This window comes from Falco cherrug, chromosome 6 (assembly GCF_023634085.1).
Source record: "Falco cherrug isolate bFalChe1 chromosome 6, bFalChe1.pri, whole genome shotgun sequence".
NCBI lineage: Eukaryota > Metazoa > Chordata > Aves > Falconiformes > Falconidae > Falco > Falco cherrug.
Window position 1 is genome coordinate 58,465,395 of NC_073702.1, and position 27,703 is coordinate 58,493,097.

Genomic DNA, 27,703 nt, shown 5'->3' on the forward strand with positions numbered 1-27,703 from the left:
TTCAGACACGAAGTTAATAGCCGGTCCTGTCTGGAGACATCCAGGGATCAATACATACTGCACTAGCCTTTGTCAGCATGCCGTGTGGCAGTTGAATGTTGCAACCAGTACTTAAATTAAGCAAATACAGCATGAACCGTTTCTCTTTACCTGACTGAAAATTATCACTTGCACTATAATTATGGCATAAGAAGTCCTAATGACAATAATTAATGAACTCGGTAAGGAATTGTCTTAGGAGAGCATGACCGAGTATCTTGAAATGTATACCATTCTGCTCCACTTTTATTAAATGACCTCAGGCAAGTTGTCAATGCATGTGAACTCTATAAAGATGTTACTGAAGACAGGATTTCATCATCTCAGTGTAGGGACAATCAACAGCATATAAAAGAATATTAATGCAGTGGAAATATCCATGTTATATAGCTCCTTCTTAACAAGGATTACTTTTGCAATACTTAACACTGTTGGCAACTGTAAACCTATCATAGGCTTAAAATTCCTGATGAGTGGGCAAAAAAGACCTGTTTTCTAAGTGAAGAGTCTGTTGCAGTCAGCCTTGTAAAAGAAACCTTTTAGTGTCAGTGATAATGAAAAAACCTGCTACCTATGACAGAATTAAAATGGTGTCATGACCTGGCAATTTCTATTCAGTGCTGTCACATCCATGCACTGCACAGATCGGGATTATCATCATGTAAATGTAATAGGATTCTTTATTCTGCATTGTTGCTCAGTTGGGAACAGTAATTCTAAGTTTTCTGTTAAGTTCTGAATAGCAGCAGGGGGCCATGAATAGCTTGGAAACCTATATTTTTTTCCATTTATTTTTTTTTAATGCAAATTACACTAGTAAGTCAAAAAAATCACTTTTGTTAAAAATACATTCAGAATTAACAAATGCCAAAAAGAAAAGGAAAAAAAAAAAAGACACATTTGGATTGTATCTCTTGCCGTCTGAATATTTAAGTTTATAACAAAAGCCCAGCCTAGAAAAATAACATTCTTTACTGGATTTTGAGGAGGATACAGCTGTACAAATCAAAAATGTCATCCAGATATTCTCATATTACTGTGCTCTAAACTGCTTCCTGAAGAGATCTGTCCACTAATTATTTAGTTTAGTAGTCAACAGTTCTAATTTCTTTTCAATGGTGGTGCTCTAACTGCAACTTAAGCAGGGCTATGAATACCGACTTCATGTAGGTATGCATGTGTATATATATGTATGCTGCGTGTATGTCAGTGTGTGTGTATCTACTCTATATGTAATATATGAACACGCATTTATATTGTAATCCTTAAGAGTTAGATATGCTTCCTATTTCCTAAGCACTTTACAAACATTAACAATTCAGACCTCACAAAAAAGCCTGTGAGGCACACATTATTCCCGTTTTATAGGTGGGAAGACTAAGACACAGAGAAATTAAGGCCAAAATTTTCTAAAGTAAAATCAGGCCTAAAAGCTACATGTAGACACTTCATTAAATCGTCTGACTTCTAAAATTGCTAACTACAGCAGCCGCTGTTCCATGGGAAATCACTGAAACGTATGAAAAATTATCTTCTGAAAATTGGATTGCTGCTTAGGTGCCTAAACTGGTTTCTTTTCATGTTAAAAAATGATTTTTATAGAAATATGATCTTGATTAACTGGTATACAGGGAAAGCTAAAATACCCTGTTATATTTTAATACCATTTAAACCTCTACATCGTGTTTAATACTATATGTCTGCTATATTGAATACCACATAAAAGTAGAAACTTTAGAAATCTTTCAAGTTAAGGGAAATTTCAGCCTGGTGCTTGAAAGTTGCATGATTTTCCTGGGAGTGAAAAGCAGCTCTACCCAGAGCGAACTCAGAATTTCAGGTACGCAAGTGTGAAAATTTAAATTTGAGATTCAAATCAGCAAGGAATGCTTTACAGGATCAGGCCTAAAGGACATGCCTAATTCACGCAGTAAATCCCTGGCAGGATCTATGGCTGGAGCCCTTGGCCCCCTGCATCAGAGTCTCCCTGGGTTATGCAGCCCCTGTCAATGGTTATTCCTGTGTATTTTATATACCTAGACATACACACACACACACACACACACTCTCTTACATATATATATATGTATATATATATATATATATAAAAATCTCACTGAATAAATGTAAGTATAGTTCCTGAACATGTCCTGTATGTTGTTTTTGCTGATGAATGCCTGTTCCTCTGTCATTGTCCAGAGTTGCTGCTTGTGACACCGTACATCCATGCAGACACAGTAAAGGACACTGGTTTGTACAGGGATGGATGAGTGGTGTGAGCGCACAGGCCATGGGAGCCTGGGAGCTGTGCAGGTATGGGGCTTGGCCAGCAAGGAAAAGGGAGTTGCTCGGAGGACTCTTGAGCCTTTTCAGGCACTGACCTTCCCTCTTACCCTCAAAAGCTACGTGGTCACCTCAGGTGTGGTAGGTGCGTGTATTTGCCTATGCAAGGTCTGAGCAAAGAAACAATGACAATCCAAGTTTCCGAAAAGCCTGAGCAAAATATTGGGTTTTTCCTAATGAAAGCCACCTAAGTGCTTGAAAATACAGATCAGATGTAGAGCAAAACATACGTTCCTAGGAGTTCAGAGTATTTCATATACACATTGACCTACTAGCAAAATTTCCAAAGGCATCTTGTTGCCAACTACGTAACAGCACAGGTTTTTTTTCAGCCACAACAATACAGGAAGATAAAATACACGTTCTAACACACAACAGATCCCCCAAATATACCACAAAAATGTCTCCAATATTTCTTCAACTCAACTAGTCCCTCCCTGCCCTCCCCAACTGAAACAAACAAACAAAAAAATATGAGTCCCTTATGGTGCAGTTAGAAAAAAAAGCTCACTTACAGAGGATTTTCAGTTGAAATTAGATATAAAAGAGTAAACGTAGCTAGTACATATTCAGTTGGCCTTTGTTGATAGAAATCTGCAGATGTCTCTGTAGTTAGTAAAAGACCTTTAGAGATAGCTATAAAAGCACCTACAGTGCAATAAATAAAAACAGCGGGATTAAGAAGCACTGTTTCTGCTGCTTATTTCCAGTAGGTTCAATTATTAGTTTATGTTACCCCTTTCCCCATCCTGATCCCGAAAAGGTCTCATTTTTTTTTTTTTTTTTTTTTTTTTTTTTTTAACCATTACAAACTTTGTTCCTTGACCACTGTGGAGCCTCAAAAGTAAAGCACTTCTCAGACAGCTGGCAGTTTTCTACTTGGTTGCTCTGGAGCCATGGAGCAACAGAGCCTTATTCCCTGACATGAAAACAAAACAAAACCAAACAGAAGAAAACCACTGACTTAGAAATCGTTCAGAATTAACAGCAGCATGTTACTTCAGAAAGCTTGCACGGAGTTTCTCTGATGTGCAACGCAGTTGGGTTAAGGCAAGTATGAACTGTACAGCCTTCAGGGCAAACAACGTGCTGTCTATTGACTTCTGCTGCAAGGTCATCCTGGCATTTTTAGTGTTGTGTTGACTAAGGAGACTTGACACGGCCAGGAGTGCGGAGGTGGCTCTGAAAGCACCGAATTTGCTGGGTTCATGTCTTAATCCAGATGGGCCACGCTGGCGGTGGCCGGGGTAGGGAAGAGCCAGAAGATGGCACAAACACCTCTTCTCTGGCCCTCTGGTGCTGGGAAGCAGGAGATCCAAGGTGGGGGTCTGGGGCATCTTCCTTAGTACCTGTTAGAAAGAGGGGCTGAAAGTGTCCATTGTTTTATGTATCACTGTTCAATCAGCTTTTTTTTTTTATATATATATATATATATATATATTTTAGCACAAAAACTGGATCATTTTTGCTCTTTGAAGAACCAGAAGGCCATCCTGAAACAGTTTCTTTGACAGGTCCTCCAGCCCATGTTGAGTAGTCCCCATGTTTACTTTGACCTAGAAGGAAGACAGAAAATAAAAGATACTTATGATCCACCATATACCTATCTGATCACTGCCCTGCTGCTCTGGTGCCCTTTTGCAAGCACGTGTAAACGACCACCAAGTAACAGTTCAGCTACACACAGGATGAAGAGGACAGAAAGACAAGTGTTTGCTCAGGTGATTGCTTGGCTTTCTCTGGAACATTGACAGAGAAGTCAGCACAGGTTTTCTGAACCATTCTAGGCAGGAGTGGTATTTACTTAGTCTTAACTATATAGCCGTGGGTCAACTGATAGATGGTGAGCTCATCTATATATATAAAATACATCAGAAATGTAGCTGTCTTTGTAAAAGCAAGAAATGATGCAGTGTGAGGACAGAAAGGCTGAATTGTAGGTGCCTGGGAAAGCCACCCAAGGCGCACTCCCAAAGCAGACTGCATGCACGAGTGCCACAGTCCTGCACACCTGAACCGTCGTGTCCCAAACCCGTGTTTTGTAACTCCAGCTTTCAGCCTGAAATGGGCAATGTTGTTCATTGCTAAACAAGGCTTAGCTGATAGTTTACTTAAACGAAATGTTGCCCATAATGTCTGAATCCCACAAACACGAGGAGAAAATAACGCACCAGATTTGTACTGCATGAACTTGCTGTGAGGGTGGTTGTACGGTAGGTGCTGTTTTTTGTGTCTTGCTTGTTTCATTTATACTACAAGTGAATGGTCAAGTAGGTAGTACTTTCAGTATGTGCAATTATCTAGACAAATACCTGCAGCCTAGACTAGGAGACCATGACCAGTGTAATGCACGTGCAAACACAACAGAGAGAAAAGATGGGTAGTATGAGGCAGATACACTAACACCTCCTACACCCCTCTCCTCCTGAGTTATTGATTCAAAATCCCTCTAGCGTTTGGTGAAAGATTGGATCCCGTTAGATAGAAACTATCATTAAATGCCTTCTTGTGAAAAGCAATGCCTACCAACAGTCTTGTGTAGCAGAATACACATAAGTGGGCATATATATATATACACACACATATATATAAAGGGGTGTGTGTACATATTGGTGTGTGTGTTTCTATGCATATATAGTATATGTGTGTGTGTATATATATATATATATGTATAATGCAAAGATCCTCATACTTCACAGAATACGAGGAAAGCAAACTTCACTTCAGGGCTGAACTGCTTTTGAGCAATTTCTCCAGTGCATTAGGCATCAGCATCAGACATGCATACTTTTTTTTTGCTTCACTACCTCTTTTCTTGAGCAAACAAGTTTCCCGTGGAAAATGTAGTCTCTCTATCCTCCTGCCATCCTACCGTTCTTAGAACAGTGATCATGCAGTGCAGTCTTGTTCCACAACTATAACTGTGTTTTTTCATGTGCAGTGGAATCAGTGCCATGGAGCGTTTAGTCACCTTCCTTGGTCACCAACCAAGAGCAGAATTTTCTCTTGACAATTGTTTTCCACCATCTTACTATGTTCTTGTCCCATGGTCTGGAAATGAGCACTGACATCTCCCACACGGAATGCCAGGAGGCTGCTTTTTAGTACATCAGCTGTGGCCACACTGCAAGGAGGTACATGAGCACCGGTTCTGTCCCATTCTGTTTAAAAAGCGTATTCATTTTGAAGGGAGTGTCTAGGCTTCTTGGTTTGTACAGCACAGAGCATACTGTTGGCACTTAAATAATAAAAAAATCCATTTATAACAGGTAGACAAATGTAATGATAAGAATTCTCCCCCAAAACACCAGTGTTTTATTTAAAACATAATTTTAAATAGAATATATTTTTCTTCTGAAAAAATAAGCTGATTTAAATTAAATGTGAAATTGGGAGAGATGATAAAGACAGTTGTGATTGGAATTCAAAGCCTAAAATATAGAAAAAAGAAACAAAGTGAGCCTGAATCTAACAATTCTAGACTATTTAAGGAAACAGTAGCCAGAGATATTCACCTCAATGCACTATCTACAGATAACACTTCTTTTCCATAAACCAAGATTTTTTTTCCTTAAGTATCCTGTTAGTTTTTGGTAGTTTTGCATAACTGATGAAATTCCACACAAGTGTACTGTGTTTAAACTAAACTGGAATATTCTTACAAGTAGAGCTTGATTGATATCACAAATCAAAGGTAATAAGTCTTTAGATAAAAAACTCCTGTCACAATAGAAACATAAACACGAGGAGCCTGAATAAATCAATATAATTATTTAATTGGTTGTGTAATTTTGTGTAGGTTCAGTATAACCTCCAAATTAATAAAACGAAGTGCTAACTTTAGCACACAGGAGGAAGCTGGTTACAAGAAAGTGTGTCTTAACAGTTAGCAATTAGTAAACCCAGCATTCCTTCGGGATAATAATTAAACTGTGTGTGTAAAAAACAGTTAAAATTGATTTAAAACACTTGGATGTAAATCTGTCTGGCTTGAATTGAAATAAAAGTTTGTGTTTATGGAATTCTGTCTTTGCAATCCACTAAATCAATTCACGTCAGCAAGCAGTATGTAGGTGATGACTGAGACTTACCATGCCATTCTATATGTCTTCAAGATTTCTACTATTTCTGTGTATTAATTGATCTGGTAAATATATGGGGGTTCTCTGTGCTTATTTCTGGAATACACGTTGAAAATTGCATTTTGACAGATCTGTAAAACTGTTAGAAACTAATAGTGTTTTATTAAGCTCTTCAAAGCTAAGGTCATATGTTCTCCTTCACTTTTGTAGTGTGCCTAGCACACCTATAGGCACCACCACACCACAAACAATAAAAAGAGGCATTATTGTGCCTTGGGATATGGTTAGTAACCAAATGATTTAGAGGCAGCTATCTACTATTTCTCTCATAAACCCAGAGATCCCCATGAGTTGCATCCAGTGTGAGCCTGAATAGTAGAGGATGTAGATGTGGCAACAAGCTATCTTAGCTGATCTTTTGTAGGAATTAGAAAGGATGATGCTTAATATATCTTCCATTGCCTGTGGATTCAAAGATAATTTGTGGCAATTGATAAAGTAGTGGAAATAGTTCTCTGAATACAGCTATGTGGATATGTATGGGTAGAGTTATATCCTAGATGGATAATATTACACCTTGGACAGTGGTAAGAGTATGGCAATGGACTCCATAAAGCAGAAGGTCTGTCCTGTCCTGTCCTATCCTATCCTATCCTATCCTATCCTATCCTATCCTATCCTATCCTATCCTATCCTATCCTATCCTATCCTATCCTATCCTATGCCTTTCTGTGTTAAATGATTCTTACCTTTTACTCCTCACCTAGAGATGCTGAGCATTGTAAAGTGACATTGGCCAGAGAGTAAAGTCCTGGTTTTGTTTTTTTTTTTTCTTCTTGAATACTCTGGAGGCTAACACCAATGTTCCTTGGTGAGCAAGATTCCTAGGGAACCAGACCCTCCCTCCCAACAAATAAAGCTTTAAAACATCAAGTATGGCCTGCTGTTATCATATTTGTGTGTTTTGATTTCCAATATGTAATATTGCTGTAAACAATCCTATGAACCAATCAAACCATGGCTTGATTAATTTGACACTTGAATTTGTCACTCCACTACCTAATGGTCTGCCTACGTTTACAGAGAAACTGCAGGGTGAATACATATGCATGTGTTCCTAGCGTGCCTCAGCTGTAAATAACAGAAAGGTACTACTAAATGCTGTAAAAACCTTAAGGACAGACCGTAGCAATTCTAGAGAACCTTGTAAAATACTATGCAGTCAGAGGGAAGCATGAATTGTCTTTGACTGCAGCTGGGACATGGCAATACTTTTGTGGGTTAACTGGACAAAATGTCAGCTCACATACTGATTTCTGTCTCAGTTAAGACAGCGAAATCACCTATACTCCAGTGAGAACACAGCATTGAAATAAGGTAGAACACAGTTTACGTGGACGAATCATAACTCTTCATCTCGGCTACAAGCTTAAAAATACTGCCTTCTTATTTTCCACAGGTCTAGCTTGCTTTCTAGTCGGTATGAAGATGCTCAATAAATACAATCTGCTGTTCTGGAAGAAACACTGAAAGCATAAAGAGAATGGGATAATATCTCAGCTAGAGAGCTCCATATGTTGATGGCAAGGTATGGTATACTGAGAAAGAAATAGGATTAGAATTGTTCTAAGTACCTACGGGCCACACATAATACTAGGAAGGAAATAACATTTTCTAAATGCACAACACTGTGCCAAAAGTGCAGGTGAAAAATCTTTACTTGAGCACAGACAGATGGGAAGCTGAAGTTAAGATGGCATTGGAGATACGCACTGTTGTAATTTGAGATTATTAAAAAGCTCCTAACAAAGCTCCCAAAGGGCCCGATCCTAAGCACTACCACAGAATTGATTGTACCACTGATAAAGGAGTATATGCCAGTTCCATACAAAAATCCACTAATCCATTAGTAGACTTGCTTCCACTAATCAGAAGAAATGAAATTACATTCAGGGGTGAATGGAAGTGTATGTTGGGATGGATACTGTTTGCTTCTGTTTAGTTCTTTTCCTCAGAAGAGATGTTCAGAAGAGGAATAAAGGAAAAAAGTAAATGTTGCCCCTTTGTGAGCTATTTTGTGCTGTGCTTTTACCATGTAGGCCAGTGATGGTAATAAAATCACTTCAAAAGGCCACAGCAGTGAGGTAAGATTTATCTGGGCAGTCAGGACTGTCTTGAATTGCAGCTGGCATCAGTGCAAGAAATATTTGGAGACGGTTATTCCTGGACTGGTCTATGGTTGGTGTTAGCTCTAGTGTGAATGTAATCCAGTTGTGTGTATGTGCTAAGATTTGATTACCCATTTAATCCCTAAATATATCAGGCTGCACTTCTAGGCAGTGGATGGAGTTGTCATTCACTGGCTAGGTAAAATACTGTCTTCTAATCAAGCTGGTATTAAAAGCCATATGTTGTTACATTTTTTTTGTTATTTTTAATTGTGGAGACTGGAAATGAGGTACAGAGGTGCCTCAGTGAACAGTTGTACTGGTAAGACAAATACTAAATGCACCCGCTAAATTAGCAAGTTGTTGAACTTTTGACAAATCTTAATAAAAACACTTTTTTGCAACCAAGTTTTGTCAGATCTGGCTGGTTTTTATTACACCAAATTCTCATTGCCTCTGAGCGGAACCTGCTTGAATGAAAATGGGGGAAAATCAGGTGAGAGCTGGGTTTTATTTAAACTGTGACATGTTATATCCTGCCCTAAGAAATCATTATAATTCGACAGAAGAGTAATGTTGGTGCTTAAGTGTAGCTTGAATTTGGTCTATCAAAAAAGGCTTCTGCCTATTCTGAATTTTCAAGTCACATCATCTTTCAGCTTAATGATCCTTTAATATCAGCCTGCCACTCTGCAGAATATCTCAGAAGTTAATACTTACATATACATGGGCTGTAGCTGTAAATGAGATGTCTTCTGTGGACCTTGATAGCCGTAAGAGTCAAATCCACCTATGAAATCAACTGAAAGGGGGAAAATTGCTTTCATTAGCAACATCTTTTCAGAAGTGATAGGCACTAACATTCAAGAACCACCCAGCACACAGATTATTTTTGATAGCCCCCCTAATAATCTGTTGAAATTAGACCAACTAATTGTGGAAATGCAGAAAAAGGGTAAAAAAAAAAGAACGCCCAAGTCCCCTTTTTAATTTTAAATTCAAATTTATTTTAAAATCACAGAAACACAATGAGGCATCCCTCCATGTATAACAGCCATCTGTCTATCAGAAATAGCCACACACATATGCACATCCCTGTTTTTCAGGTAGACCACCTCACTGGAGTACAGAACAACATGCTATTCAGATATTAGAAATGCGGAAACCCATTCATTTATTGGTATGAATGCATTGCTCCTGACTGTGATTACCGTGTCTGGCTTGTTGTCATACTGTGGTTCAGTGATGTAGAGGAGAGAGCACATTAATCCGACTCTGCGAGACAAAAGTTTCCCCGATTCCCTGCTTTGACATTTGGGTTGAAATGCATGAACAGAGGGTTGGAACAATTTATCTGAGCTTCAGAGATGAGGCTTCACAGATCTAAAGAAGCCAACATTTCTCCCAAGATACTGGAGGTCTGCAGGAAGGTTGTAGGGAGGGAATTATTTATTAATTCATACAGTTGTCAGTTCCCAATGGTCTTCTGTTTATTTTAAACAATTTCCAGGGCAATTCAATCTCATCCGAGCCTGAGACCCCTGTTTCTCTGCTATAACACTGTCTTTACACAGGTAAAAGCACACCCTTTGCTTCCTTTGCACCAGGAGACTAAGTATTGGCTTTGGGGGTTATTTGTGGGCAGCTCTCATCCCTGAAATATTGTCTTACATAGAAGATGTGAATTTGACTTTATTGTGATAGAAAAAAGCCAAAGAATTCAGGTATGGAAGTACATTTTTCACAGATCTGGATGCTACTACTGACAGACTGGCTCTGTGTACATTAAAAGGAAAAAAAAAACCCAACCCCAAAACAAACCCACAAAACAAAAAAACCCAACCCCAAAACAAACCCACAAAACAAAAAAACCCAACCCCAAAACAAACCCACAAAACAAAAAAAAAACACCCCATTCTTTGTTAGATGATAGCTTCTTGTGGATCTTAAATGCAGAAACATTCACATCAAAATCACAAAATGTAAATTTATAACCCTTGGTTTGAGAACTTTCATAGTGTTTGGAGTCCTTAAAACTTGCATTGATAGGTTATCTTATACTAAAATACCCCTCGATGTCTGCTACAATTAGCCACACTTACCAATGCAGGCCCAGGCATTCCAGACATGTTACAAAGTCAAATTCTTGTACCCCTCTGTCCACCATTTACTTTTTAAGCAAGAAGCCACCATAACACTAGACAGGATTGGTACAGTATGTCTCCATTAGAACCACAGACACTTTGAACCTGTCATCTACCTTCTTCCCTAGCACGAATGGCCCCTGCAGAAATAATTTAGCTGGTTCTGTGCTCTGCAGCAGCATTACGTATACTCCTATCCCAGAATGATGTTTTACTAAATTAATCCCTGACATCTTTAATGAAGGAAGTTCTATAGTCTCTCCGTGTTGCCTTTCCCTGCCCCTAACTTCCTAATGTCTAATTTAAATGTAATTTCCTGCAAATTAACTACTTTTCTACATGTTGGCCTTTTCTCCCTATGGATATGAAGACAAATGAGCCCTCCCTTCTTTTTTTTTTTTTTATAACTACTTCTAAGCATTTTCAAAAAGCATTTTCATGCTATCCATCTTTTCCAGATTTAAGTATACTTAGTTCTTTCAAATTTTTCTCATGGCCCATGTTTTCCAAGCCTCTAAATTTTCAAGCCTGACAATCTTTCTTCAGTCTACTTAGGTTTTTCTTACAGTGAGGTGCACAAATCAGGAGTAACTGAACAACTGCATGTAGATATTCTGTACATTACCAGGAATAACATGGTGGGAGTTTTGCTGTTTGTTTTCTTATTATTTATTTATTTTATTTTAAATTTCTTTTTTCAACAGCATCATACAAATGCTTAATAACCAGATCTTTATTTTTATGTTTTGACACTAACTGTAATCTAGCCAAGTAGTCCATATTTTATCTGAAGACACTTGATTGATTCTTCCCCACAGGAGTTCTTTTGCACTTGTCTGTATTGAATTCCATCTTCTTGATTTCAAGCCACTTCTCAAGATCATCTTGACTTCTAATCCTGTCTTCACAAGTGCTCATACCCCTCCCAATCTGGTTTCATCTGAAATTTCTACAAATGTTCTCTACTCTATCATCCTTGCTGTTAACAAAAATGAAGAGAATTATTTCCCTAGCCGACATCCCAGTAGGAACCCAATTGAAATGTCATCCCAGCTGGTTGACAACTACATTTCAAATAAAGTTTTAAACAATTCTGCACAGAACCTATGGTGACTGCATCTGGGTAGTGCTTCCCTGGCCTGCTTACAAATCTTTAACAGGGCCAAAATCTTGCTACAATCAAGTGAAATGCCGTTTGTTGCTTCCTACTTACCCACTGTCTGTAACCACTGGAATAACTTCATTACAATGTGATCAAGATCTTTGGAAGCATATGAATTTATAGGCATAGAATGAAGAATTCACTACAGGAGTATTGTTGAGTGAAGCGCTAGGCTGAGAGGAAATAAACCCCCTTATTCAAATATGAAGATTGCAGCAAAAAGAATGGACATGTCTTTGCTGTAGCTGTGGTTTATTGTTCTCCTGCCCAGTTTTCCTTTTTTTCCTCACTCTTGACCTCTGACTAAGTGTCTCACTGCTGTCAACCCATGTCACTTTACAGATGCTGCTTATATACATTTGTCTGGCTTTGCATTTCTTGTGTACTTCCCAAGACTCTTCAAGCAACTGGTAACCCATTATTAGAAGGCTGCAGGCATAGACAGTCTGTTTTGCAGTTGTGGGGCAAAACGTCTTAAGGGTGATTTCAAGCTTGTTTTCAGAAAGTTAAACCAACACGTTAAGAAAAAGATTTCTTCGAGTAAAACAAGTTTGTGTGGGCATGAGAGAAAGATACATGCTGAATATCTCTGCATGGATTGTGTCTTCGCCCTGTTGCAGAGAGTAAACATAGAGTGTTAACAAGCCAGATTGTCAAGTGACAAAGCGAGCTTGTAGTGACATTTCTGTGTTCAGCTGACAGTGGAAGTTCCCATGTGTGTAACCAAATGATAGTAGGGCAGAGAGCACTATTGTGACCTTGTAGGCATACAATGTCTTCTTACACGCAGCAGCAAACTTTGTAAGGTAGGTAAAGGTAGGCAATAGAAAGTGAAATCCAATACAAAAGGATTTCAGTAATTTCTTTGTAGCAAGATTTCTTGGTGGTGGCAGTTTCTCAGCACTGCAAAGCCTGCGGTGTCCAGGCTATGCTAAAAGCTCCCTGTGGACTCTGAGCTAGTTTCTTAAAGCGTGCAAAATGCTGCCCTTTCTGCAGGCATTTTATCCTGGCTGAGCCTGAAAGGTCACTAAAAGTGTCATACGATTGATACATTCCTGGCAGCAGTAACATGAAATGAATAAAACAAGGCTCATTAGCTGAACCGCTACAGAAGCTTCCATCCTTACCCTCATCCATCAAACACATTTTTGACTCTTCTATTTTACATTCATCTTACATGTCACTGTTATCAGAAGTGGCTCCTTTGTCATGTTTTGCCTTAGCAAAAGCACATGTGCATATACAAACACAAAATTCCATTCCTTTGAAATATTGGGTGCCGAGATGCTTATTTTCCTAGCTAGACTTGAATAGGATAATAGCAGTACTATTTATGTGTAAAATATGTGCTAAGAAATTCAACCTGAGCATTTTCTTCCATTGCTGGTGTTAAGGGGCTTATCAGGCATATGGCTGTGGTTGCAACTGTAACACAGACAGGACATATGACTTAAAATAGGGACAGATTTTCTATTCCTAAGCACCCACAGGGATGTGAATTTCATCCTCTGCTCAGTCACAGTCCCCACTGTCTCTGGTGTATATCAGGACAGAATGAGAGATGGAAATGGGCTTCTCATTTTTCATTTCTGGAAGTTTGTGGTGTGTAGAGGGACCATTAAACTAGAATGCATAAAAAAGACCCCATTGCCATGGATGTTCATATGGAAGAAGGGATTTTCTGGAAAGTTTGCAGGAAGAAACATTGAAGCTGATGAAATCAACAGATGGACAAAGAGAAAAGAAACAGTGTGGAATAAAAGCAATAACATCTTCCTGTAGAAAGCAGAAGGAAAGATACCGAATAGAAACCAGAAGACTAGACACTACTCTACTTAAAAGAAATTTTCTTCTGTAAGATATGAATACAGAAGCACAGAGATCCAGGTCCTCAGTTAATTTATATGTTTATAGCTTCAGTAACTTCATTGAAGCAATGATGATTTACATTGGCTTAAGGTCTGACCCAAAGAGTTGTTTAGGGCAATTGTGTATAGAAACATGACTTGATGTTACGGCTTTCCTTGCATTTTAGTAGGCATGCAAAAATCAATGCAGACTAGATATGAAAAGATATAGAGTTTAGGCATGTGGAGGAGGATGAGTAGCTTTACGTGCAAAGAAAAGGAAAAGTTGGGAAACAGCCATGTACTTGGGCAGCATGTGACCTGCAGTATGGATGACTTCTTTACTGCTTTCACACTCTCAGACCTTCTCCTTACTTTGTTCCTTTCCTATTATCGCTTGTTTTGCTGATTATCTCATCCCTTCCCTTGATGCATGAGGCCCTGCCTCTCACATCTGTGAATCTACCGGCAGCACTCAACCCTGCCTTCGACACCACAGCTGCTTCCTGCCTGGGGCTCCTTCTTTAAAAGTGCAAATGTCTTCAGCAGTTACTCTCTGTAATGAGAGTGACTTCTGTCATTGATTCTTTTCCCTTCACATTGTCCATCTCCTTGATGAAGTAGCTTAGCTTCTCCAGCTTTATTAGTTCCACCCCAGACACCTGCATCACCTCCTCATCTGCTTTCCTTCTCTCATCTCCACTTGTTTCTCTGCACACCATCTCTTCCATTTCTTGTATGAGCAAACTGATAAAGTAGTCCTTTCTTCACTGTGCCAGCCTTTTTCCAGTCCTTTTACCATTCATTTCCCCTTCTGTCTTACTGCAGGCATGGGAATGTTGTTCCAACTTCTGCTTGTCTCAGTGACAGACTCCTGATCCATTATTTTTTTTTTGCATTTCCCTTCCAATACAAATAGATGTAAATTCCTGTCATAAGAAAATCAACCCTACCCTTATCACTGCTTGTCCCATTCTACCTTCCCTGCCCCCCCCAATGGTTTCAAACACTTTCTAGAGCTACTCTCCTTCATTTCTGTAGATTTGCTTCCATCTTGTGTTTCTGTCCCTTGCACGCCGCTAAAACCACAGTCAGATCACCTCTTCGTATCCAAATTTGGAAACTGGTAATGCCATGCACATGGAGTCCTCTTCATGGTTACCCAGCCACCTTCCACACAGCCCCTGCTCTTGTCTTCCTGAAATGTTTGCCTCAGTGGCCTCCACTGTCTCCTCTGCAGGTTTTCATCCTCCTCATCATTCATCTCCTTTCCTGATGGTTCTCCCACCAGCATGCTGCTGGAGTCCCATGAGCAGTAACCTCTGCCTTTTATTTTTCTCCACATCCTGTAAACTGGGTAATTGCACTTGCAAATGCAAATTCTGCTGTCATGGCTCTCTGAGGTATCACGGATTACCTGGCTTGTGCTCACTCTGCTCCTTCTATACAAACTGAAATCTCAGCTTCTCACTGCGATATTTACCCATGGATAATTAAACATCAATTCCAGTTCAGCGTGGCTAAAACCAGAACTCAGTTGCCCCTCCCTAACCTTCTTTGCTACCTCCCATAGTGAACAAGGGCAGTTGTACCCTCAAGTCTGCCTGTCACTTGAGGATGTAAGTTAGATGTCAGCTTTGGTTTGGGCTGTGCAGTATTTAATTTCCAAAGATTATTTTTGCATATTGAAGAGGGAGACTTTTCTACCTGTTGACACAGCTATAACATTTACCCAGGGCTGTCAGTGTCAAAGACCACAATTGTTCCTTTTTTTTTTTTGAACTCAGCAAATGTGGAGTTAAGGAGACAAAAGCTGCAGGACTCATCTTTTGGTTAGGTTACTCTTCTCTGCATTCTGCTACTGATTTAACCTTCTACATTACATAAAGTGGAAGCTAAATCTTCTTATACTTAAAGCCTTTTGTAGAGACGCCACATCAATCTCTCCTCCTTCCAGTTCTAAAAGCTAAATTCTGTCCCCATGCTGCCAGCTTGACCTCCATACTTGTAAAATTTCCAAACATTTTCTCTCCTTGTGAGAATGTCTTCACAGTTCTCATTATTTTCCCGCAAACTCCTTTTTGCTCTGTTTGCAATAATTAGATTGCCGATGCCCTTATATTCCTGTCTACCACAGTGAACAATATTTGCTCATAGTTTCTTTGTGCTCACTTTCTGCCTGTATCCACCGCTCGTCTGTTTTCTAATATAGAGAGTGCAAGAAACAGTGCCGGCATTCATGTTTGTTCAGTGCTTGGCATCATGGTAGCTCTTAAATATATTCATGAATCAAACCCACTAAAATAATATTAAAATTTTACAAATTATCCATGGTAAAGATGGTTTTAATGACCAGGGAAGTGTATGTGCATGTGCACAAGGATCCTTCTTGCACATGCATGTCATGGCTGAACATATTTCCTGCCTGGTATAGCTGAGAAAGAATGTGTGGTGTACTTGTGCTGCATCTGACCTGTGAGGTCTTAAATTTATGTATAGTGGTTCTGCAGGCTGAAGACTTGGCCCACTGGACTCAGGCCTCAGAAGTGCTGTGATTAAGCTTCACTGCCACAGTGAGGCATTCCACTGCATGCATGGCTGTGAGAGAGGAGAAGGCAAAACAAACTGTGGCTAATAACGTCACTGGAGGCACTGCTGGTGCAGAAGTGAGTGCGTGAGGCAAGAGAGAGCTGTGCACAAATGCTGGTAGCTAAAATCTGGCCAAACTGAGAAAAAATGGAGGGGAATAAAATTAGGCTTGGTTTTAATAACTTTGGAAATGACACGAGGAAAAAAAAATACAAAAGAACATATGGGGACACCCTTGCTCCTACAGCTTTGCCAGTATCCTGCTACCCGCCTCACTGGTGAAGACACTTCCAAACACTTTAGTGCTGCTACCTTTTTATGCTGTGAGCATGGGCTGGTGGCTGTTCAACAATATAGCACACAGGAGGAGGTTTGCTTGAATACAATCTCAATAAAGTTTGTTTACAATGATAATCAAACATTATTGGTCTTTGTGCTGCGTGCACAGTGATTTAGACTTGCAAAATGGGATAGAGCCAAGCACCGAGAAAGCAGGGGGAAGGAGGGGATCTGCCAGTATGTGAGGCTGTGCCCTGCCTGCTGGCACAGGACGGTTCAGGAACAGTGTAAGGACTTGGACACTCGGTCTGGTTCTTGCCGTGCAATGAATTGCATTTCTGCCAAGCAGCCAGGAGTGGCCTGTAAGTCATCTTAGCTCACCCATTTGCAAGGTGAAACTAAACCCTCAGATATTTAAACTGTAATCTCATGGCATTTCTAAGCCCTATGATGGCCACATCATGGCAAAGGGAAACCCCCACACAATTTTTGGTGGAGTTTCTCAGCTCAGATTCTGCCCCACTGCCACTATTCCCGTGCTGTTTACTTTTAGTCACTATTATTCTGTAATTTTTTTGCTTCACAGGGACTTTTCCTTCAGCTGCTTCTCCTCTTATCAAGTTTCTGGTTGGATAAAGGCCTGCAGCACCTTCTCCTGTCTCTGTTACTGCTGATCCCCTGGCTAATTCTCTGGTCAGCCCTTCTGAGGCAAGCTGTAGGACTGGGGAGGTACACAGGTTTGTGAAACCTGATAAGCACCATCTGTTGTTGCTACCCTTACAGACATACTGACAGGGATCTCAGCCTATCACTTCCTATAATTAGGACCAGGCAGGGACAAAGATATTGCATTCAAGGTGAGCTCAGATCATGGTTGTACCCAGCAGAAAATATCAACTTGAATGGTGCTGGGGGGTCTAGAAATTAGAGAAACCAAAATGCGTCTCAGACTCCTAGGTGGAGAAGAGGTCTGGTCAGTGTCAGAACCTCAGGTCAGGAAGCAATGAAGATGATGCTTTGGAGGTGAGGAGGCAGGGCTGGCCAACAATGGGAACCATGTTGAGGAGGTGGGAAGCTGGGTCATGGCTGAGCAGAAAGGAGCCGGGATGAAAGCAACCAGGAGTAGCCAAGCAAGGGCTGGGAGGCACGAGTGAGGCTGCAGCAGCTGAAGGATGAAACAGGGACCAGGGATAGGGCAGGCAAGAATAAGAGCCAGAGGCTAGGAGGAAATGTCTGGAGGATAGCTGCAGCAGTGAGAAATAGTGGACCGAAATGTTCAGTGCTGCCTTTTATATCTGATAAACGCAGCAAGCCACCTGTCAAGCTTATAGACCTGGAAATAGGGTTGCAGTCAGGTAGGCTGCCAGTTGACCCCTGCAAGGCTTTGCAAGGCTTGTCCAAGCTTGCAGTGGGGCTTGACCAGTGCTCAGTAAAGAGTCTGTAAAAGACCTCCACTCAGCTATAAGAACATTAATAGTCTGAAGAATGTACTATTTTTCTAAACTGGACAGACCTGGACACTGCTGAATAATAACTATTTGCTTTCAAATTTTCATGCTTGAGTACAAAGCGAAAAAAAATATAGCCCTGCCATAGTTTTTGACTGACAATTCATTCTAAGAATTAAAGAAAATGTGAGGTAGACTGAATTATCATAGAAGTTATCAAATGAATCGTTACGAAAAATTGTTCTTAGCCAGATCATTGCTGGGGGCAAGCAATAAAGAGAGGAAAAAAGAAATAAAGAGAAAAAAGAAAATGCCTGGGGCAGTGGCCTCCAAGTGTGACCACCACACTAATAAATTAGAAAGAGTCATTAGTAGGTGCAGCAAAGTGGAGAATTAAGGACCAAACCTATGGAAGTTAACAATCCAATGCTAATGAAGACCTATCTAGATATTTAAAAGGAAAAGTAGTAAGGAAAACTTTAACAGAAGGCATGCTGATAAAAATAATTTAGTACAAAGGTATCCCAGGCATGTAGGAAACCGTGAGGTGCTCACGTTGACTGTCTCAGTGGGGAAGACACTAAGGCTGTGGGCAGGTGGCCTTTTCAAGGCTGCTGGAAACGGTTACTGAGTCTGGTCCACCCGCAGCAGCTCATATCTGCTCCTCTCTGAGACGTTGCAGTCCTTCAGTCCCGACCCAGCCTGGCTGGCCAGGACCTGTGGTGTTACACCTGCTCGTTTTGGCTGAGCCCCTGAGGAGGCAGCCAGCCGCCCTTGGAGGCTGGGAAGCCAGGGTGAGGAAGGAGGCCTGTGGGTTGCTCCCCCACCTGTGCTCTGCATGGTCTGAGCTGCCCTCCCTCCATCGGGACGAAGGAGGAGATGCTCCCCTAGGTGCAGTGCAGGAGAGTCTGCCTCCAAAGCCTGCCCTCCACATCCAGTGCAAAGGAGGAATAAATGACTGACACTGAAATGGAGCCTTCCACCAGCATCAATAAACCCCACAACGGTCCACCTGAAACCATTTTTCATGCGATTTTCAGCTTGTGGAGAGTCTTGGATTTTGCTAAGTTTTCCTGGTTTTGAATATGAGTTTAATTTTAAATGACAAAACATTTCCATAGCCAGGAAGACCACGTCCTATTAGTGGTGGCAACAACCTGAGTGCCTCTTCAAATCATCTGTGGCTGTTGTTGTCAGAACTGTCACTAGTTACTACCTCATTTCTGCTGCTGGTTTGACACAACTGTGTGGGACATAATTTTATGATTTGGACTTCTTTGTGTTCCTCCCCTGAAACAATTAACAATGACAGAAAAATAATATTTTCAAAACGTTTTGGCAGGAAATGTATCTTTCTTCACAAAAAAGATGTTAACTGTTCATTCCCTTTTAACACATGTGGATCTTTTCCAACACTCCTGCAATGTGTCTTTCTTGAAAAGATAAAATGTGTGGTGAATAGTTAAAAAAAAAAAGATGCAAGTTAAGTGTATCTCCCTGGCTGTTATAATGCATTGACTTTATTAAGCAGTATCCCATTGTGATGAGCTGCTGGAATGGAAATGTTACTTCCTCCAAGCCTTACATTATGTTATTTAGACATTTTTTAAACTTGAGGTTGACAATCCCTGCAGGAGGCAGTGATGGATGCAAGGGGAGTGGCAGGGAAGACAATGAGGGAGCAGAGAAGTTACAATAGATGGAGCCAGCAACACCACCATTTCCCCCTTTGTGATTTTATTTATATATTTGACTCATACCACAACCCTGTCTCCTAAGGATTCCTTGAACATCAACTTCATTAGTTACGAAGGCAGCAATCCATAACCAATTTTCTTTTCATGTCAAGCTTGTTCATGTATAAACTCAGCCCTTTTGTTGGAAACATTTGCAATTAATCCCACAAACAAAGAAAATGCAAATTGCACAGTCTACCCTAAGCAACCCTTCTGACTTAAGGCCCTGACCACCATCTATTATACACTAAAATGAATTGAAATTCCCACTTTGAGTCTAACCTAATTTTCTAGTGATAATAGGCATGGATTCCCAGAAGCATTCTATACATCTAGATAGTAACATCCTAATTTTCTTTCCTGGTAAATGTTTTAAATAAGATTTTAGCACCAAAGGAAATTAACCTTTAAATTAATTGTAATTATAAAATGCCATCACTGATTTTGTCTTCAGACTAATTACTTGCTATTATTTAAACAAACTGCGCCTCCTCTGAGCTTTCTGTTTGTTTCTCGCTCTGCAGTGCAGTGCCAAATGATCACAGACCAGTCTGTGTAACATCTGCCAAGCCCTATGACACCTTGGGCTGCTGAGGTCCATTTGCATCTCAAATGCAGCTGGTTTCACTTGTTGTATCTTCCCGCCATAGGCTTTCTCCCCTGTGCTTCAGCCTTCCACTCTGCAGCTCAGACATTTTCAGCCTGTGCTTCCAAATCAGTGAGCATGCCTTGTGGGACGTGGAGTGCCTGTGCTCTGCACTGGTGAGAACGAGATGATCAACACCAGCCTTCTGCTCGGCGAAAGGTCCCCTCCAAGACAGGACATGGCTGGAAATAATGACACAGGAACCAGCTATTGGTATGTGCAGAAGGTTGATGCACTTCAGGGAATTTCCTAAATGTTCCTGGTGGCACTGTGGCTCTCCAAGGCAGCTGTCTAGGATGACAAGCATGAGGTGGTACCATGGGATTTCAAAGGCTTCTCTTGCTCCACACTTCCATCAGCATCCTGACAGCTGAAGGCATCCCATTTCCCTCCCTTTGGTTTGCTCAGTTCACATAACAGTCACCACACTAAATGAAACAAGTAAATTCCTAATTTAGCCATAGGCTGTAAATTGGAGAGTGCAGCTGAGCAAAACCAAGCTTCGGCTTCAGCTTTTGCAGCGTGCTCATTGAGTTCTCATTCATGAATGACCCATTCAACAGCTGGAGAACAACTGGGTTATAAATATTGGCTTGTATTTATTCCTGTTCTTATTTGCTCCTATGTTGCCTCTGCAGACTGCCTAGGCTGTCCTCAGCATTAACCAAACAAGCCAGACCAGCGATTCACCCTTTTGGGAGAGAGATGTCTACCACAGATAGGGCAAATTGCTCTTTGGAGTTATACCCCTGTCTCCACTGACTGTGCTAGAAATCTCAATTGTTAGTTTAAACTGCAGGCTTAATTACTTGTGGCCGTGGGTGTGTGGGACTAAAGTCACCTGCGGCAGCATGGAAAAGGAGAAGATGGAAGATGGTGTTTTCCAGACAAAGACTGAGGACACATTACTCAAATGCTAAGTGCGAAACTTACAAAACATACAGCTGAGGTACTGGAACTCCTTCTCTTGGGAGGCTGTGTTTGATAAAAACCTCCTTGGTTCAAACATAGGTGGACAATTTCAGGAGAAAAGACCATTGTGGGAAACTAAGTACAATGAGACCACTTCTGGCTAAGGAAGTCCCTGAATTGCAAATCGCTGTCAGGACTTTCTGGGAACCACAAACTTGCTGTGCTCTTATATGCCTATATGGCAAGTAGATATGGAGGAAGGCATCAGTTGTTCTTCACTACTGGGTATTGGATATGGGGCTGGATAGATGTAGTAGCTCCTATCTTGTGTTGTGTTACACAAATGTCACAGGTAACCCTGCACTAGTAGGGCTGAGCTTACACTGTGGCTGTTGCATCACCTTGCAGCTGTGGGGAAGAGCCCTGTCAGGCTGCCCAGGACAACAACTTCCAGAGATGCATTCAAGTCCAGTCTTCACTGCAGAAAGGTGGTTGCAGTCATCTTCAGCCATCACCCTCAGCCTTAGTTTTCGCTTGCTTCCAATCTTTCTCCTGTCCTGGGAGTCTCAGGATTTACAGCCATATTCATCAGAGAATGGGAAGGGAAGCAAAGAAGCAGAATTCATAGCTGAACGTTTGCCACTGGTTTCTCTTTGTCTTTATTTTAGAGATTTTTAAGCAGAGATGGAAGCTGAGGTATTATTTCTCTGTAATGTCTTGCTAAGCAGATTGTGAAAAGCATTTGGCACAGAAATAAAGTGGTACCTGAGCATATTCCACACTTCAGTAGTGCCTTTCATGCCAGAAGCTCAAAGTTACGAAGCAACATGCCTGTGAGTTTGTCCCTGTCATTATTTTAATTTTAAATATGGGAAACAGAAGTATGTGGGCTTAAAAAACCTGCCCAAAGGTGGAAGGCAGCATTTATCAGAAATAAAATTAACAGGCTTTTCTACCTATCCTAGATGTTTGTCAAAATGTCACATCTTTCACATCCAATGAATTTAATATTATCTTTTATAAGAAAATCTTTGTCATCACCTTCATACTGGTCATCACCTTCTTACTTCCCAGGTCAGGCCTGGTATCCCAGGGTGGATTGTGGTTGGCCACTGAGTTTATTGGCACATTATCACTATACTGTATTGCTCACCAGTAGCTATCCCCTGTCTGTGGTATTGTCTTCCTGAATGTCTTAAGTAATTCAAATAAATCTTGAATTCAAGGTTTTACATGTTTGAGAGTGTGTGTGTGAAATAATTTTAAAGAGTTATCTAGAGCTTCTGTGCCAGACATCCCCAAAAACTAGGCTTGAAGAATATGCAGCAGCAATCTACTTAATCTAGTTGCAATTTATTTTGCTTTGCAGTTTACCTGGAAACAGTGCCAAGAGAAAAGAAGATAGTGTATGTGCAAGTTGGATCCCAGCTAGTGTGACTGCAAAGGTTGTACCTCAGGGTAGTCAGGGAACAGTCAGACAGGCCATATTTGTTCTCTAATTGCCTTGCCATTGCGTTATGGTAGGTAAACGCTGTTTCTTCTCCCTGTCTGGGTCTGCAAGGGAGACTTCTGGATTAGGATTTCACTGTGGGATACAGACTGATTTGGTGATTTTCTCTAGGCTGGGATTCTCTTCCAGTCAAAGCTGTCCCTCTAATAACAATCCAGTCCCCTTTCCCTGAACAGAATCTGCAAGGTGAGTGCAGAATTCCCACTTCAGTAACCCAGGTTTCTTTTTCAATCGCTTACAGACAAAAAAGCCCCAGGGGGATGCTGCTTTATTGCTTACATTCCAGAGTTTTTCACAAAATATCTGTATATTTAATAAAATTTTCAAAAATACATTGAATATTCTTTTAGTAAGGCAGTAATATCTTATAACAGGGAGCCAAACTGCTAGGGAGGAAATGCACATTAAATGCACATCTTAATGTTATTAATAATAACGTGCAGCCTTTGAAAAATGCAGGCATAATATGATTTTGGAAAACAAATGAGGAACTCTGATAAGTTTACAGCCACTGAATGCCTCCAAGTAATGACTGTTGCTGACATTTTCATGCTTTATTTTTAATTACTGCAGCTAATAATGACAGTGAGGTAAGAATGACAATGGCTTAGGTCTACCAGTGGCAACAGCGACGAGGAGAGCATTGAGTCAGCAGCAGCCCTGCTGGGAACCCATCCTTCCCCATCTTTGCCAGATGGAGACCTGAGGTGCTCAGGGTTCCTCCTCCCTATGCAGCCATGAGGAACATGATGCAGAAGGGAACTCTGGGAATGACAAACTACCACCAAGGGAAGGAGCTGGGGAAAAGCCATCCTTGTCTGACCCTTGAGGATGGGTGCTGCAGTTCACCTCTGGTGCTTGGGACTGTACCAAGAGGGAAAGCAACTTCCTCTTTAATCCTTGGTGCAGAATTAACCCAAAAAATATTGTTCTCGTGAAAGGTAGTGCAAACTTCTGCTTTGATTTAGGGAGCCTGTTGCTGGATTTATTTGGTGTGTGAGTAATTAAACCCTCTAGACTTGCTGATTAAGCCCTAGTTATGATCCTGATTTGATCACTGTATTGTTCCATTCCTAATCCTTTAGTGAGCTTAGAGTAGGTTAATCTTAGTGAAATGTTTGCTTAATTCTACTCTTGCTCATTTGTTGTCTTAATAAAAACTGCATAAAGAATGGAAAAATATTTTTTTTTGGCTTGTTCCAGTTACTCTGAGAGCAAAGCTAATTCAGCCCAAGCAGCTTAAGAGCAACTTGATTGTGCTTCTACAGCTGAAGCTTTTCTCCTTCACATCCTCTCAGTCTGCCTGAGGTGACCCCATGACAAGTTGCCCATGAGCCAGCAGTGTGTCCTGGTGGCCAAGAAGGCCAGTGAGATCCTGGGGTGCATCAGGAGGACTGTGGCCAGCAGGTCCAGGGAGGTGATCCTCCCCTGCTACTCTGCCCTGCTGACACCGCATCTGGAGTGCTGTGTCCAGTTCTGGGCTCCCCAGTTCAAGAGAGATGGGGAACTGCTGGAGAGGGTCCTGTGGAGGGCTACAGAGATGATGAGGGGACTGGAGCATCTCTCTTAGGAGGAAAGGCTGGGAGAGCTGGACCTGTTTAGCCTGCAGAACACAGAGGGGATCTTATCAAAGCATATAAATTTCTCAAGGGCAGTTGTCAAGAGGACGGGGCCCGGCTCTTTTCAGTGGTGCCCAGCGACAGGACAAGGGGCACTGGGCACAAACTGCAGCACAGGAAGTTCCTTCTGAACAGGAGGAAAAACTTCTTTTCTCTGAGGGTGACAGAGCCCTGGCACAGGCTGCCCAGAGAGGCTGTGGAGCCTCCTGCTCTGGAGACATTCAAAACCCACCTGGACGTGGCCCTGTGCAACCTGCTGCAGGTGAAGCTGCTTTGGCAGAGACCTGGACTAGATGATCTCCAGAGGTGCCTTCCGACCCTGACCGTTCTGTGATTCTGTGATTTGTGAGTGTACTGAGGAAATTACACTTAGGCATCGCCTGGAGTATAACTACTAAATAGCATGGCATCCATAAAGGACATATTGCTTCTCAGAGAAGCACGATAGATGGGTGTGTTGCCAAAAGGGAAGGAAAAGGGGAGAAAACATATCTAAATGGAAATAATCTAAAATTAAACCTGAGCAGTGATTGTCTGTACAGACTGCAGCCCCTGGCTGCCACAGTGAGTGCTCAGCACGTGTCAGGGTGGGTGTCTGAACACAGAGAACACTAGAATCATTCTTACTCTCTACTCCATGCAGCTCTCAGTAGAAATTAAAGCTGCTTTAATATTGCAAAACCTTGAGGGGCCAAACCTGATCTGAACTTTATTACAGTGTTAGGACAACTCAGCCACAGAAGTCCCCTTTTTCTCTTTTTTTCCAGCCATGCTTCCAAATCTCACCAGAGATGAAGCTGTGGAGCCTGAGCTTGTGCTGGCTTCGTTGAGCTGGGTGGGGATTTGCTCTGCTACTTCAGAGAGATGATCACAGATGGGTAAGACGATTCTTTGGCTGGAAGAAGAGGCCTGGCTGAGGTGTACTAATAAAAGCCTCAAAACAGGCAAGATGACGGCAAGAAAAGGTTCAAATAAACATGACGATCTGTGGCTTCTGAACAACAGGGAGCTCTTGCCACAGTGAGTAGAAAACAATACCATATTGGCTGTGGCACTTTGCTGCCAGGAATGCCGCTTTACAGACCACAGGAGACATCTCTCAAACGTGCGCCGACTTCTGCGCTTGTTTGGTGAGCCAAGTCACACGTCCCTTCCATGCTTTTTACTAAATCGTGCCCTAAAGCATTACAGAAGAATGAAAAAAAAAGATTTAAGCCTTTGGAAGAGAGGGCAGAATAGTATTAAATGGGATTTCATTTTGGGGAGCAAAGAATCACTCTCCTCCAGCTCTGTGGATAGTGAATACACTTAACGGAAAATTAGGGGGAAGTACATATGAACTGGGTCCTTCTCCCTAAAAAGACAAGACTTATTTGCAACATCCCTCTGCTCCACATACCTGTCCCAAACCCTTTTTACTCTTCTGCCTTCCTCACCTCCACAGAAACACAAAGACAACTGAAATGAGGATAGTCAGAAAGACCTCCAAAATGTGGTTTGATTTCAGCACTAAATCTCCCCTTGATGGCTCACATGGCACTGTATTGCCAATAGATTATAGGGTTGCAGCTATTTTCTACGCAGGAGAACAGACGAAGAAACCCCCAGCAGCCCTAGCAGTGCTCTCAATCAAATAAAACCCCTTCAGCTTCCTGTTGCAGAGCTCTCTCTAGAATTCATGTATATTTTATCAAAGTTACATGCAGTTCTGAAACTTGTTTTTAAAGTGCTTTAGTATGAATCCCAAGATGTACCAAAATGCTGCAGTGGCCCTTTTTAAAAAATCAAGGTTAGAGAAAAAATGAAATTGTTTGACTCCATAGCATGTAATAGGAGCAAAGTCTGCTCAACAGGCTTCTATTGATATAGATAAGCAGAAGAAACACAAACATACATCTACAAGAAATCATTTTGCTCCTTGTAATTGTATCCTGGGAGCAGCAGGAACAAAGAGGAGCTCCACAGTTTCACCTCTCATAAATGCATGTCCTGCAATGGTCTAAAGCTATTTTTTTGACAGAAGTGCTTTTAGAAGCCAACACACAAGTCAACGGAGAAGAGCTATACCCTCAGTGGTAACCAATTGCTCTGAGGATAGCTAATAACAATCTGCAATAAGAAAAAAAAAAAAAAAAGGTTTATTTACCAATTGGGAGTTTTGCTTTTTTAATGCCTTAAGCTAAACTGTGAGGAAAAAAGTTCACAGTGATATTTTCAGAAGAAGGGATTTTTAAAGCTGCATTTCATGAGTCCTTTGTCTTTCAGGCATTTGCAAATTTTAGATCAAGAAGGATGGACAGAAAGCATGTTCTGGCTACAGTATAATAAGGCATTTTGGTTGAAATCAGCAAAAGCCAGCATAGCAGAGGGGTGATTTAAAAAAAAAAATAAATCCATTTTGTATGTAATAAAGCTTTAGTACTTACAGCTGTCCTCTTCTTCAGTAATACATTTCACAACATAACAGGCATAGATGAAGCCCGCCAGCTGAAACAAAATGTAATAGCGTTAGATATAAAGCAAATAGAATAGAAAAACAAGAGTTGGTTTTAGAAAAGCAACAACAGAAACAGAAATAACAAAATTCAGCAGATTCTGATGAGGTAATGATAATTTTTCACAACATTTTGGTAATTTTAATTGGAAATAGTGAGGGGAGTTTTGCATCTTTCTTGAAAAACACACCCTTCAATAAATCTTCCAAAAACTGATCAAAAATTTTCCATTACTGAATTGGCTTCCTTTTAATTATTCAAAACCAGGAAAACAAATGGCTGATTAGATGGATGGATTTTTAGCCACTGAAAATGTAAATATTTCTGTCAAAATCAGATTTGTTACCCAACAAAACCTGACCCTCTAGATGAACTCTGGTTTTTAGCAGAACCTTGCTAGCTAAACTGAGGATTAGTTCCGTGCACTTGTAAACTGTCTTTATAGTGATATTTTATCAACTGAAATTAGGGCTGCGGGTTAGTGGGACTTGTTCCCATATCTGCAATAGCCCTGAAGCCTCAAGACATATCTAGCACTTTGGGTAGGTCTGGATGTGTTTACAGCAGTGTCTCATGCTTTAGCTGGCAAATTTGTATCTTGTTCACTTCATTCCTCTCCTCAGAGCATGCCCAGAAGTGGATTATAAACAGAAGCAACAGGATTTAATGAAAATGAGGATCTGG

General features: G+C 41.0%; 1 protein-coding gene across 1 annotated transcript in view; it reads right to left on the reverse strand.

The window, feature by feature from the left end:
- Window positions 1-270: 270 nt before the first annotated feature.
- Window positions 271-27,703, reverse strand: part of NKAIN2 (sodium/potassium transporting ATPase interacting 2) — a 572,838-nt gene continuing 545,405 nt past the window's right edge. The window contains exons 5-7 of the mRNA XM_055714854.1: window positions 26,951-27,011; window positions 9,353-9,434; window positions 271-3,938 (exon numbers count right to left, since the gene is read on the reverse strand). Of these exons, the coding sequence (XP_055570829.1) occupies window positions 3,929-3,938; window positions 9,353-9,434; window positions 26,951-27,011 (153 nt within the window). The 3' untranslated portion in view covers window positions 271-3,928. The remainder of the gene's footprint in view (window positions 3,939-9,352; window positions 9,435-26,950; window positions 27,012-27,703) is intronic.